Genomic DNA, 15,260 nt, shown 5'->3' with positions numbered 1-15,260 from the left:
GAGGCCAGCCTGGTCTACAAGAGCTAGTTCCAGGACAGGCACCAAAGCTACAGAGAAACCCTGTCTCGAAAAACCAAAAAAAAAAAAAAAATGTCCGGTGCTATTTTTTGTTCCTGTGGGGTGGGTCAATAAGTGAACATGTGTGTGTCACGTGGAGGTCGCTTTTGGGAGTGGGATCTCGTCTTCCATCTTGAGGCAGATTCTCTCTTGTTTATACTTAGGCCAACTAGCTTGGAAGCTTCCAGACAATTCTATGCCTCCCATCTTCCTACATGAGTGCTAGGATCATACCACAGCTCCGGCTTTTTAACGTGGGTGCTGGGGACTCAGCTCATCACATTAGCACAAGTTCCCTTGCCCACTGAGTCATCTCTCCAACCTTCTTTTATGCTTAATGTAATTTCTTACAAGAGAAGATGACTTCACTGTGTGCTGTCCTCTGAACAGCTCTTAATATTATTTTCCCCCCTAAAAATGGGTAGGTTTTCCTGCTCAGCGCCAGAGATATCTCTGTAGGGGGGATGCTGTCAGAGGTGCCAGCACACATTTGTAGACTCAAGCAGAGCGTGTCTCGGGAATAATTTATTCTCCCCGATGTCTTCTGTTAGTAACTCATCACGCCTCTCCTGAGCCCACCCTCCAACCCAAGGGTGTAAGATAACATCCTGAGACTGGGAGGGTGGCTCAGTGGGTAAAGCCCTTGCTGTGCAGTCTTGTGGACCTGAGTCTGGATCCCACAACTCTGCGTGCATATATAGCTGTGTGCGAACCTGCTCTCCCAGGACTCAAATGCAGCTAAGAGCAGGAAACTGTGTGTCCAACAAGGTGGAAGGCGAGTCTGTCCTCCTGACTTCCACACCTGGCCATGGGCCAGATGTGCTCCACTCACACATGAACACATGCACACGTGAACACACACACGCACACATGCACAAGATTGAAATAAAAATTGTTATGTTCATTGACTTTGTGGGTGAGGAAATAAAAAAGGGCTCAAAGGCCAGGTGTTCCTCCATGTTTGGGGTCCCAGCTGGGCTGATGAGAACTTCTGGGGCTCTAGAGACTGAACTGGAGGACCCATTGCTGGGGTGGTATCTTCTCTTTTGTGCCTAGCATCTCTGCTGGAATGCTGGATGGACACAAATCTAAAAATATAGCAGGAGATTCTGATATATTTAAAAAAGTGGGCTGGTGAGATGGCTCAGCTGGTGTGAGTGCTTGCCATGCAAGCCTGGCAGCCTGTGTTTGACCCCTGGCATCCACAGTGGAAAGAGAGAACCAACTCCTGCAAGGTGCACCCAGACTTACACACATTCGCTGTAGTATCTTGCACCCCTACACATGCATGCTTATGTACACACGCCCTTGCACCTGTACACACACATGCTTATATACACATGCATGTATACACACATGTGCCAATAATAACAAACTGCAAAAAATTAGAAAACATCTACCAGTCTTGGTGGTATGTACTTATAATCTCAGTTCTTGGGTGGAGGCAGCAGGATCACAAGTTCAGAGCTAGCCTGGACTACATAGCAAGACCCTGTCTCAAACAAACAAACCCAAAACCTAAGTAAAAGAAATGCAAAGTTGATTTCCCAAATACTATAAGGACAGTAAGGGAACAATTGGGTGATCTCAACAGGAAAAATTGCTGAGGCGAGGCAGTAACCTTAGGGACAAGAAGGGAGTCATTGATAAGAAAATGTTAAACAATAGTTTATTTCCCCCTGAGACCACAGTTTGAACTATCTGAAGGAGATGCGAGACACGTCTGAGGTTTGCAGTTTTTTCTCATTTGGGAGCTCAGCTTGGCCAGATGATAAGTTTATAATCTGATGACCTTGTAGGCTTTGTCTGGTCAAGTGTTGGAAGATGTGAAACTCTAGGGACCATCTGTGTCCCAGCCCTGTGCTGGGCATCCCTGCCGGTTAGAATTGCTTTGGTGGGCACGAAGATAGCTAATTAGTATCTTCCTATGTTTTTCTTCACAGGGACAAAGAGGCCCCCGGGGTCTTCCTGGACTTCGAGGTGAGGAAGGGTGTCCAGGTGTGAGAGGTCTTAAGGTGAGTGTGCCCTTGAACTTTGTGATCCTTTGCCTTTCATGATTTTGTCCCTTGCATTGGAGAAAGATCTTAATTCCTCACCACAACTATAGAATCTCAACTCCTAAGAATGAAGATTGCCTGAAGGAAAACCTGTAGCCTTTGCAGGGAGGTGGTCCCAAGAGAACACAGGAGTGGTGTGAGGATGTAAGGGAAAGTGACCTAAAAAGACAATATCAGTTAGATTCCATGCTGTGGGGAGAGAAGGCCCATGATTAGGAGCTCTGGTGGTCAGTGGTGAACATGAGCCTGAGCCATATCCACTCAGACACAAGAGACCTGGGGATCCTACTCCAAATCTCCAGCAAGGGGTATGGGGCTGGTCCCAAGAAGCTTTAATTTCCTAGTACTTTAGCCTGTCCTGCATTTGGGGAGAGCAGGCTCTGGTTCCAGAAAAAGAAAGAAAGAAAGAAAGAAAGAAAGAAAGAAAGAAAGAAAGAAAGAGATCCTCAAGACAAGAGTTGAGTGTGCTGATAGTAGAAAGGTAGGCTTGGAATCCTGGATTTAAAGAATTTAAACAGCTAAGGGGAGATGAACAGAATGCCCCCTTTGAAATGGCTGCTTTAGGTGGCTCTGAAGCTTCCATGATTGGAGGGTCTCCTTCAATAAGCTCAGAAAAAATATCTACAACATAATAGTCCTAAAGAGAACTTCCCCAGTCATACTGATTGTGTCACCCACTGAGCCATATCCCCAGCCTTCAGTCCTTTCTGTCTCAGTTTTAATTAATATGTAAGAATTGTATCTATGAATGAATTCAGTGGCTTATTTCAGTAGCTGCACATAGAATGCAGCAGCTGAATCCAAGCTCCTCCCTCTTTTGCTTTGCCCCATTGTTGTGGAATATTCCTTTAACTAGGGAAATATATTACATTTGTTTCTGCTGCTTTTGTTAATGATGTAAAAATGTGCTACGTTTGTTTTATTAAGGTAAAGATATGTTTCATTTGGTTCACCTTGCCTGCCTAAGGCACCTGATTGGTCTAATAAAAAGCTGATCAGCCAATAGCTAGGCAGAGAGAGGGTTATGTGGGTCTGGTGGGCAGAGAGAATAAGTAAGGAGAAATCTTCGCTGGAGAAGAAGAGAACAGAGGATGAGGGAGAGCGAGAGGGACATGTCTGGGGCCAGAAACGAGGCAGCCATCAGTCAACCAGACAGGAGAAGCAGTGAAAATTAGATATACAGAAAGAAAAAGTAAAAGTAAAAAGCCCCAAGGCAAAATGTAGATAAAGAGAAACAGGTTAAGTCATAAGAGTTGGCAAGAAATGTGCCTAAGGCTAAGCATTCATAACTAATTAGTCTCTGTGTCATGATTTGGGAACTGGTTGGTGCCCCAAAAGAAAGCCTGGTACAGCCCATTGCCTCTGCATCCTCTAGTGATCAGTATTCTACATTTGGGTTGACTTTCTATTTTTACTTTTAAAAACTATATATTATTAGTCTTTTTTTTGTGTGTGTCTAGCTTATTTTATTTAACACAATGCCTTCCAGTTCCAAATGGCAGAATGTTTCTTTCTTTTTTAATGGTTGAAAAACATCCCATTGTGTATCTGTATCACATAAAAAAATTCACTCCTCCATTGATGGGTCCTAGGCTGCCTTCCTACCTGGGCTATTGTGAACATTGTCATAGTAAACGCAGGCATGTAGGTATGTTTTTGGCATGGTAACTTCACTTCTTGGATCTGTGTACACAGCTTAATTATTTTTATTTCTTCCTGACTTCAGGGAGCAAGAGGATTTTCAGGAGAGAAGGTAGGACCACCTTCCCTTTTCTTTCCCTGGCTGGCAGCTTCCCTGGGAAACACAGTACTGAGTTCATGCCCTGTTCTACGGTTTCAGTGAAATGCCAAATTCATAGACAAGGAGATAGACCTTCACAGCTGACTGCCTGACTGATGGGCTGACTTTAAGACAGATATTTTAGCGCATAGATTGTGACATACATTGCTATTTCCAACTCTGTCATAATTGGACTACCATTATCTATCACATGATGGTCTAAAAAGAGTTGGTTCTGGTCCAAGGTGTGGTGGGGAGAGTGGGGTCACAGTGTACATACAGGGGAGGGGTGATAAAATTGGGTGATTACAATAAATGAGTAACTTTGTATCCAGATTCAGAATCAAAATATCTATTTGTTGGCTTATTTGCTCTAGAAATATACATGACACACTTTGTGTTCCTCTTGTTACCATGGAGTAGAGTTTACAAAATAATAAGACAGACCTGGGCTCAGGGTGATCTTACTTATGCATTCTAGAACCTTCCATTACATCCTGTGACCTGGGGCAAAGGTGTCACATCAGCAATTCAAGAGCTTGCTAGATGTGTTTATTGTCATATGCTAATTCAATTTTACTCAGGTTTAAAAAAGAACTCTTTTAAACTTGATTTTCTTAGGTAGACAATAGGTATAAACCCACTCTTTTACATGTGTGGCATGTGTTTCATTTGGTTTGTGAAATTCTGACACTTTTTCTTCAAAAGATGCTGTCTCTGTCCTTTTCTGTCTCTCTGTGTCTATCTGTCTGTCTGTCTGTCTGTCTCTCCCTCTCTCCCTCTCTCTTTCCTCTCTGAGTGTTATGTTTTTAGACAGGGTCTCACCCTGTCTAGGCTGTCTGAACTCTTGATCCTTCTGCTCCAGACTCCTGAGTGCCAGGATTACAGGTGTGGGCTACACTACCTACAAAGGTCATGTTTAGAATGTGACATTGACAAAGGGCTTGCTCACTTTCAGTGCTGAGTTGCAAGAGTCTTTCTTACCCTTTCTTATCACACTTGTGTGTCCCCCCTTGCTGTTTTTTTATACATCTTCCTCTTCCTCTTTCTCCCTTCCTAGTCCCTCTCCCCCACTTTAGCATGGAACCATCTGGAAAAGCAATAAGGACCATTTTGGGGAAGACCAAAATGTTACTTTTTAATAATTGGGTATGGTGTTAACACTGTTTCAGAAGCTCTGTGCTCTTGTCAGCTGAAAAAGAAATTAACACAGAAGAAACACTCTATCCCGTGGTTTCTTGTCTAACTTCTGCCCTTCATCCCCACAGGGCAATCCTGGTGAGGAAGGTGCTCGGGGCTTAGATGGAGAACAGGTATGGAACTCTTTTGCTTTATTTTCTGCCCATTACTCTGGCTGTATCTGTCTGTCCATCTGTCCGTCTGTCCATCCATCCATCCATCCATCCATCCATCCATCCATCCATCCATCTAATTAATTGTGTATGTGTGTGCACACATGCATTTCTGTGTGCTTACCATTGCACACACATGGAGACCAGAGGTCAGGTTGTAGAAGTTGGTTTTCTTTTTTGACCTTGTGGGTCCTGGGGATTGAATTCTAATAGACAGGCTTGGCAACAAAAGCCTTTACCTGCTAAGCTATCTTGTTGTGTCCCTATTTATTTACTGAGACAGGGTCTCAGTAGTTCTGGCTGGTCTGGAACTTGCTATGTAGACTAAGCTGGCCATGAACTCAGAGCTCCACCTGCTTTGCCTCCTCAGCACTGGGATTAAACATGTCTTCTCAGTGACCACCTTCATGTCATTAAACTTCCCCTCTTACTTCTCCTGTCCATTTTAAATTAATTATATACAACTTTGCAAGAGTGATTTTGTTAAATTTTGAAAACTTTGTTTATTGTCATATTGGACTGAAAAACAACTTTTGACCCTTAAAATTTTTTAAATAATTTTATCACACACACACACACACACACACACACACACACACACACACACGATATGTACTTTGATCATCTATCCCTATTATCTTATCTCCCCCATTCTACTGAACCCCACATCTTTCCAAGTCCCCTTCCTATTTTCATGCCATTTTGTTTGTGGTTCACTGCTTTTAGTTAAAGCTGGCTTAACTAAACATGAGTGTGTGTGTGTGTGTGTGTGTGTGTGTATTTATTCAAGCAGGGTGGCTTACCAATGGCTATCACATTAAGGACTAGACTCCTATATCTCAGCCACCATTAACCATACAGCTTCTCGAGGCAGGATGTGGTCTCTCCATTCTGCGATGGGATGTTGATGGTTCCAGCCTTGTGCACGCAGCCGCTGCTACTGTGAGTTGATGGGGCAGCGGCCATGCTGTGTCCAGAAGACAGCCTTCCATGCACTCCTCACCGTCTCTTGCCTCTCACGTTCTATCCGCCTCCTCTCCCACAATGGTCCCAGAGCCTCAGAGCGAAATGTAATCTTTTATTTCATAGATTTCACAATATACGTTAAAAGAATTTAAGTTAGTATGTAAAAATTATGGCGTCTTCATATGTCAGGGCCAGGATCCTTTGTTCTTATTCATCTCCTTCTCCCTTCCCTTCCTTCTTCCTCCTTCCTCTTGCTTCCCCTTCTCCATCACAAATAGTTCCCGCTTCTGCTCTCCTATTAGTCTGGTGTATGTACTCTTAAAGCAAGGACAGCCTTCCTGACTAGTCATTTTAATGTGCACATTTGACAGCATCCTCTTCTCTCCATCCGAGGGCCCTTAACTTCAGTCAGCCCCCTCCCAGACTGCCTAGCATTGTCCTGAATTTCATTTCCATCTTCTGTTTTGTTAAATTTCAGCAATTAAGACTTTTTTCTGTTAAAGGTTTATACTTGTATGTTTGCATGAGCATATGCTCCTGTGTAAAGGTGTCTGCGGAGGCCAGGAGAGGGTGTTGCATCCCTGATAGCTGGAGTTACAGGCTGTTGTGAGCTACCCTGTGGGTCGTGGGAACTGATCACAGGTCCTGAGGCAGAGCAGCAAGTTCTCTTAACCACCAAGCATCTTTCTAGCCCCAGGCTGTATTGTTAATACTGTTTTAAAAAGCTGACATTCTCTTAGCTTTCCTCCCATATTTATCAACATCATAGATAATCTTCCTTTAAATAGTTGTTATCTTAAAAAAAAACATAAAATGATCTATTTCTTTTTGCCTAAGGCACACCTTGCAGAGTTTCCTTTAACGGGGGGTCATGGTCATTGTAAATTCCCTTGGCTTTTGTTTCTCTGATATCTCTTTGTTTTAGGTTTTCTTTTTTTCCACAAATGATATCTCACTGAGTAAATAAATTTGTTCTGAGAGTTATCCCTTCTCAGAATTTTGAGAATGTCATTTCTTAGTCTCTGGCTTCTTTTGCCTTAGATCTTTCATTATTACTGTTTAGAAGCTATCTGTCAAAATAATTATTTCTTGGCAAGCAACATTTCAAAAATATATATCAGGCTGCATAAAAAAATCCCCATTGCTGTTAGTTTTGGCAGTTTCAATATGATGTATCCAGCTGTACGTTTCTTTCTATTTATTGTCCTTGGAACTTGTTAAGTTTTTGGATCTATTTATGCCTTCTGTGGATCTTAGAAAATCCGTAGAAAGTCACCCTATTGGAAGTTTTAGCTTTTATATTGTGGTCAACTTCCCATCATATAACGAAATACCCAAGATAATTTACATATAAAGAGAAACGGCTTATTTCCGCTCATGGTTTTAAGATTCAAGTCCACTTTGGGTAAATCCACTCTTAAGTTTCTGATGGGGGAGTCACAAAAGACCGTGGTGGGGAGCATGTCATGGAGAATTCTGCTCACTTTGTGACTGGAAGAAGGAGAAAAAGAAGAAAGGACAGGGGTCCCAGGGGTCCCCTCAAGGGCTCAATCTAGTGGCCCGAGGACCTCCCCTGAGGCCCTACCCCTGAAGTTCCACAGCGTCTCCCAGCACTAACACACTGGGATCAGGACTGAACATGTAGACCTTGGGGAGACATTAAAGACAACACATAGCACCTGTTTCCTGTGTTACAGTGGTTCTCAACCTGTGGGTCACAACCCCTTTGGGGGTTGACTGACTCTTTCACAGGGTTCACCTAAGACCATCAGAAAACACACATAGTTACATTACAATTCATAACAGTAGCAAAATTACAGTTATGAAATAGCAACAAAAATTATTTTATGGTTGGGGGGGTCACCACAACATGAAGAACTGCATTAAAGGGTCGCAGCATTAGGAAGGTTGAGAACCACTTCTCTATTATGACTTTATGGATAATATCTGACTAGAAATGTATGAGAAATTCCCATTTTGTCCTCAACTCTCTCAGTCACCGTTCCACATTTTCTTTTTGAGCTCCATTCCATATAATTTCTCCTCCTCCTTCTCCCCACAACCAAGAGTCTCACTGTGTAGGCCTGACTGACCTGTAACTTGTTATACAGACCAGGTTGGCCTTGAATCCACAGAGATCAGCCTGCTTCCCCGGTGCTGAGATTAGCAGTGACAGCCACTGCTCAAGTTTTGGTTTCTAACTGGTTATTTTTTACTTCATTCACTTCTGTTTCTCTTGCTATTTAACAAATCATTTTTCAGCTCAAGAAGTTCTATATGAGTCTCCTAAAATCCCATCTGTATCCTGATTTTTCTTCATCGAGAGCCCTAAGAATTTCCTCTTATTTCGCATCTTATTAATGACCTAAGAGTTGTTTTAATTCATCTGGTATTTGAAGTTGTTTTGGTGTGAGGGTTACTCAGAGCCCCTGATCTGTCCTAAAGCACCTCCCCTCCCACTCCTGGCTGGAGTGTAAGACTACCTCAAGAAAGCTTCCAGAGTGACCGAGAGGATAAATATTCTTTGCATATTTATTTTTCTTAGGGTGATCATGGAGCCACAGGGCCGTCTGGAGAGAAAGGGAGCAGAGGCAGTCGGGTAAAGTATGAGCGCGTCTTTACTCTGTCGTATGGCTACTGCGCACACTGACACCAGCAGTTCAGGCTGTGGGAAGAAAATGTCTGGTGGTTTTACTTGACACCGAGTGTGAAAAGCAGCTCATGTTAGATGACCTGTTGGAAGCTTTCCTTGGGACCTGAAGGACGGAGAATTGAATTGAATTCAATTCAATTGAATTGAAGTTGCATGAATGTAGGACCTGAGCTTTGTATCGTGAGCTTGTCACCCTGCGACTCATAAGCTTCTCATGGGACCCTGGCACTGACGATGTGGTCTCCCCCAGGACCCTTTGGTCTCAGTTCAGATGTGTCCCTCCAGCCAAACTGTACCACCCTCTGCCTCCAGAACATTCCTCATGCTTGCCTGTCCCTGTGACTTTGTGCCATGTTGGGTGCCATGCCTCTCCCCTCATGCCTTTTCCATGATTACATCTTCAGTGGTCATTTGAATATTAACTTGTCTTTAGCTTTCTAGTTCCCTTTCCTTCCTTTCCATGATAGTTTTCTTGATGTTATGTGAGGCTTTACTGGGGAGATGTGAGCCAATGCTTCCTTACCCCAGATGGAAACCAAGGACCAACCAAAGTAACTATTCTCCCAAGTCCAGCTTGGTTAAAACGATGAGTTCCTTGGGGTTACTTGCAAGTGTCTGAGTGAAGGGTTTTTTAGGAGGTATGCATGACACAAAAGAAGCTATCACTAAAAAGTCCACCAGAGCATGGGTGATGACTCACAGAACCTGGAATCCTGAACTCCATGCATGACTGGCAGACAGCTGGACAGGTCAGGTTACAGAGTCTCCTCAGGAAGTTGGCTGGTTAGAGCATTTCCTCTCCCCGTGTTCTGTAGTGGTAGGAGCGGCAGGGCTGCGTCCCCAGCACCCTGGCCGCCTGCTAGCTTATGCCCCGAAATAATTACATGGACACTGTATTCTTTTAAACACTGCTTGGCCCATTAACTCTAGCCCTAACAGGCTAATTCTCATATCCTGATCAACCCATCTCTTATAATCTGTGTAGCATCAGTCTTACTGGGAAGATTCTAGCCTATGTCCATCCTGGGTCGGAGCTTGATCGTGTCTGCCCGGGAGAAGGGAGTATGGCATCTGCTCCAGAGAGCAGAGCTGTCAAGTCTGAGCTCACTTCCTCTTTCTCCAGCATTCTGTTCTGTTTACTCCACCCACCTATGTTTTAACCTATGAGGCCAAGCAGTTTCTTTATTACTTAACCAATGACCTTCCTCCATCAATGTTCTTTACTGCCTCCATAACCTTGAGGAAGCCTTGTGAGTCTTAGATGTTTCAGGAACTTCCTGAGACTTCTGAGTTGCTTGTGTCCTGAATCTAAGGTAGCTTCCTCCAGGATAAAATGTTTGAGCTAAGGGTAGTTGCTATACAACACTCCACTATGCCAGTTTGTAGGGATCCCTCTTTTCTTTATGTCTTTGATAGGCATTACTTACTGTCTCCTGTCATACTTATAGTTCTGTATAGGAGAAGGAAGATATCTGCTACATGTACTTCACCTCCTCCATTTTGTGCCCATGGTAGACATTACTAATTGAGCACAGACTCAAACTTAGCTGGAGGAGCCATCTCAACAAAGAGTTGGAGTTGGTGTCTAGTAATCACTAGGTTTGCAGAGGAGGCTAAATTTATTTACTTGTCACCGCTTGTACTACTTGTGGATTAAAGTGATGCTTTTATTTCTGGGGTGCATAAATAAATTTCAGGAGTGGTGTGGACCAGCTTCCTGAGAAAGAAAAATGAAAGAGAAGGGAGCCTTTCTTTAGGAAGGTTTACTTCCCAATTAGAATGTCTAACTAAATACTAGACATTTGTGGGTCAGAGTTTGAAACCTGTAGAGTGGACTCTGCTTCCGTAACACAAAAAACTTTTAAGTTTCAGTTAAATTGAGATGAATACAATAGAGATCTGCCAGGTACCTCCTACCAATGGGGCATTTTGTTATCTACAGGGAGTGGTTCAAAGATAAATGAGTTGTGGCTATGGCCAACACAGGGCTAGTACCACGTGTAGGAAATAAAGTTTGCAAAGGGCTATAGTACAAGATACACCATGGCAAAGGGTGTGGAATGGTGCAAATAAAGAATCACTGGGACACAGCTGAGAAAAACAAATAGGATCTTTCTCCTTCAGTCATCAATATCAACTGAGCATCTGTTAGAATTCAGACATAACTTACAATGGGCGGGACTTCCTGGTGCATCTAGGAAGGCTTCCTCCATGAGGTGAAGATGTGATGAAGTGTACAAAGGTTGAATAACTAAGAGTTCAAGATGGCTACCATTGACCTTGAGGCCCTGTGGGGCACTTGAGCAGAGACTGAAGGACAGAGGGGACCCTAGCATTCCTGGGACCATAAGTAATTGAATTGTGGTATTTTTATTTGGACATCACTGAGAGGGGATGGGAGAGAGAGAGAGAGAGACACTGAATCAGGGTATTCCTGTCGGGAAAAAGTCACAAGGGAAAGCACAGAGTTGGGAAACTTCAGGGTGGGCATGAGGAGGCAGGAATAGCGGATGAGTGAGAAAGACAGAACGAGCAGGAGGCTGTCCTCAAAGGCGAGCTGAGGTCAGTTCAGTGCCATTTCCCCCTGACTTTGTAAGAATTAGTTAATCAATCAATTAATTCTTCTCTCATATTTAACATCCTGACTACAGTTTCCCCTCCCTCCTCTCCTCCCAATCCGTCTCTCCCATGACTTTTGTCTTCCCACTGAGTCCTTAGGGGCTGTTGGCTGTTTCTGGGTAAGGGAGGCATCCTTGAGGCTACAGACATGGGGAAGGACTCCGCGAGCTCATTGTGCAAGCTGGAAAGAGCCTGGGAAGAAGTATGATAGACCACAGTAGGAACGCTGTGTCTGCCTCTGTACTGAACATTTTAATTTCTCATTAAGTCCATAAAGTGGCCTTATAAGGTCATGTCTAACCCTCCTGAGCACTGGGTTCCAGCTGTGTATCCATAAGTGTATCTGTAATCCTGCCCCCTCCTTCCATCCATGGGATCTTTCTCTGCCAACCCTACCCAGATACATGGTGGGTAAAGTGGAACCCCCTTTGCTACAGATCCCCCCGCCACTGTCCCACTGTGTGTGATTCTTTGCAGAGCATGGGGGTTGCATGAATTTAATTGGTCTTAATAATAAAAAGCCAGAGTCAGATATTAAGGGGTGAAAGCTGAAAGATCAGAGAAGCAGAGCAGCCAGTCACTAGTTCTTCGTGTCTATGAAACCCTCAGACTGAATTGGGTATCCTGTCTGTACAAAGTTTTCAGACTGAATCCTGAGCTCCTGTCTCCTCCCGCCTTATATTCCTCTCTCTGCCCAGCCATATCCTTCCTGTCTCCACCTCCCTAGTGCTGGGATTAAAAGCATGGGATCCCAAGTGCTGGGATCACCTTTGTGTGAGCTCTGTTTCTCTTTTAGACTGATTCAATCTCCTGTAGCCCAGGGTGGTCTTGAACTCACAGAGATCTGGCACTATCTCGGTGGAGACCTCCAAATGCCACGCACTGCGCCCCTGTGTCTGCGCTCTATGCGCTGGCACCCAGTTACTGAGCTTCGGGCAAGGGGCTGGAGGTTAAAATACATAGACACACACAGACAGAGAGACAGCAACACGGGTCATCCTTGAATTCCCCAAGAATGCCCCCTTTATTGTGTTCAAGGGCAGATTATATAGAGATAGCCACACCCCAGCCAAACCCACGAGAAACCACTCTCCTGCCATCAGGAACTCCTGAAGGTCTCGTGCTCAGAGCAGCTGTAGGCACTCAGATCAGGGGATTACAAGAAATTCAGGATCTGGGGTCTCACTGCTCCCAACAGAGATCCATCTGCCTCTCTCTCCCAAGTGCTGGAATTAAAGATATATGCCACCACTGCCTGGCCTTTATGGCTAACTAGTGGCTTAGCTTAATACTCTGATCTTCAGGCAAGCTTTATTTGTTAGAGCACAAGTAAAATACCATCACAGGGAGGTAAAAAGACCAGGGGCTGAGACCGTAGGGAGGCCTGGGTCCTGGTGTATGCAGAAGGATTAATTCCTGAGATGCGAGAGTCAGGTATGCAGACACTTCCATAGAGCCCTGCATCGGGAGGCTTTCCAGGAAAATGTTAATGTCTACCTCTCAACCTTGCCGCTGTTTTGACTGTGAATATGTTAAACCGCTCTTGAGATCTACTCCCCAGTTCCTCTCTTACACCTTTGTGAGCATCCAGTGATTTTATAACGTGGTTCACTTTTCATTTTTTTCCCTTGTGATTTAAGGGTTTGACTGGACTGCCTGGACAAGCTGGACATCGTGGGGAGCCTGGACTGAGGGGTGATCCCGTAAGTAATGGCTGCAGGTTTTCTGTGCAGAGGCAAAGGCTGATCTAGTGTTGGTTAACGAGGGGCCAGCTCAGTCTGTCTTTATGGCACTGTGACAAGCTAGAGATTTGAGAGGCACACCGTCTCAGAGAGGATCCCGCTGTGGAAAGAGGGTGGGGCTTTATTTGGCTCGGGTGTCTGTGATTATTGAGTAAACAGGTCTGGGCACTGGAAGGGTCCTTCTTGGTCCCCTCTTCCCTTTCTTCTCTTCTTTCTCCTTCTCCCTTCTCACCTAGTGCATCGAATGGAACCCAGAGCCTTGTGCATGCTCTGTAGTTACTCTGCCCCCTTTGTTTCCTCAGGGGGATCCTGGGATTGATAATTTCATCCAAGGCCCCAAGGGAGAGAAGGGAAGGCGTGGACGTCAGGTAAGATGGGTGCAGTTTGCATGTGGGGACTAACACAGGTAGCAATGACCATATGCTCTTTCAGAACAATTGGACACATTGGTTGAATCTGACAGGACACAAAGAGCAAAGCCACAGGACTCTCATTTTCCAGGGCACAGGCGCCCTGGCTGCCACCTCCCTGCGCTTCCTTGTCCTTGAGTTCTTGTCCAAGTATTTCTTTTCCTTACACAAGTCCCCGCCCCCTCACTCTACACTAATAGCATTGTAAAGGTGATCTTAAACCTCTTCCATCTCCGGTCTCTTTCCTAAAATGAAAGCATCAGAGTTAGAGAGGTCCAGACTCTTCTCTATCTTGAATTTCCCTGCTCCTGGAGGGCAGTGTTGATTTAAATGTCCTTATGCAGCTGCCTTGCTTTCCATCCTAGCCAGAGCTGACTGGTGCTAACTGGGCAGTAGACAGTGGTAAAGATGGGATGCCCGTCTCATCCTGGAGACTGGACCCGTCACAACAGACAGAAGACATTGCAGAGGGAAGAGAGACTGATCAGCCTGACGGATGCTAGTGTCTTACAAGCAGCCTTAGATTTTTATGGCTCAGACATTAAAATGCGTGATCCTGAAAAATGACTAGGATAATGAGGGTATCAGTTCTCATACCTCACCTTCCTAAATTCTGGTCAGAAGGTCTACATAGCTAATATTTGGGTTGGAAGGAACCTTCATTTACTTGGAATTCCAACTTGGGATCCCTTGACAAAGCCTAGGGCACTGGTTCCCCTCTTAGAGTGTGGTTAGCCAGAATCCATGTTGTGATGTCTAGGTTCTGAGTGAAACTCGTCTTGGGACCATCGTTTTTACGTCACTGTGTGGGAAAAATTTCCATCCTGTCATTCATTACAATTGTATTGAACAAATGAGTTGTTTCCCTCAGTGAGCTGAGATCAGAGAGCCCTGGGAATGGCCACGATCTGGGGTTGAGCTAAGCACACAGTGAGGGATCAACCCTTAACCCCTGGACCTCTGGATTTGCATCTGGAAGATGGGAAGGCTAGAAAAACCATCAGTCTGTGAGTCATTGGTTGTCATGGAAAGAAACGTCACGATTGCAGCGTAACCATGGAACGCTCTAGCTGTTAGGAAGGGCCCCAGGCTTCGGAACACACTGTTCAGGGTGGTGACCACCACAGCTCCACAGCTGTAGTGAGAGCCTCATGACCACAGCTCCCGAGGGCCTCCATCCCGGAGGGCCTGTTAATCTTGACTCCATTCCTGTATTGTGTGTGGAACAGAAACTGTAACTGTTTCAGAGAGAGCCATGTTCGATTGAATTTTGTGTTTCCTGTGGCTTCTCCTCCTACGCTGGGCTCAAGGAAGGGTGTTAATGAGATATGCTTTGACTAGACTCGTGACAGAAAATCACTTCTTTGCAAAAGTAGTGCATGCTAGTACAGTCTGCCCGCGATTAGAAGATAGACCGCCAGGGGGCAGTCTTTCCTTGCTAGTATTTCTGAGAGGCAATGGGATCAGTGTCACAGTTAAGATGGGAAAATTCCTCTGTGAAACTATGTTTCCAAGCAAGCAGAGAAATTGTATTTTATACCTAGTATGGGGAAAGAGTGGAGAATCATTCCAGCAGGTCACGAGTTTGAAAGCGCTCTCTCTCTCTCTCTCTCTCTCTCTCTCT

The 15,260-nt window shown here is 44.7% G+C and overlaps 1 protein-coding gene across 1 annotated transcript in view; it reads left to right on the top strand.

Moving 5' to 3' along the window:
- The window catches only part of LOC101995809 (collagen alpha-4(VI) chain-like), a 99,619-nt gene that overhangs the window by 30,831 nt on the left and 53,528 nt on the right, over nt 1–15,260 (top strand). Inside the window, exons 13-18 of the mRNA XM_013354218.1 lie at nt 2,001–2,072; nt 3,841–3,867; nt 5,163–5,207; nt 8,758–8,811; nt 13,125–13,187; nt 13,529–13,594. Of these exons, the coding sequence (XP_013209672.1) occupies nt 2,001–2,072; nt 3,841–3,867; nt 5,163–5,207; nt 8,758–8,811; nt 13,125–13,187; nt 13,529–13,594 (327 nt within the window). The remainder of the gene's footprint in view (nt 1–2,000; nt 2,073–3,840; nt 3,868–5,162; nt 5,208–8,757; nt 8,812–13,124; nt 13,188–13,528; nt 13,595–15,260) is intronic.

This window comes from Microtus ochrogaster, unplaced genomic scaffold (genome assembly GCF_000317375.1).
Source record: "Microtus ochrogaster isolate Prairie Vole_2 unplaced genomic scaffold, MicOch1.0 UNK33, whole genome shotgun sequence".
NCBI lineage: Eukaryota > Metazoa > Chordata > Mammalia > Rodentia > Cricetidae > Microtus > Microtus ochrogaster.
The sequence above is the reverse complement of the archived record's forward strand: the minus strand, read 5'-3'. Positions and strand labels throughout refer to the sequence as shown.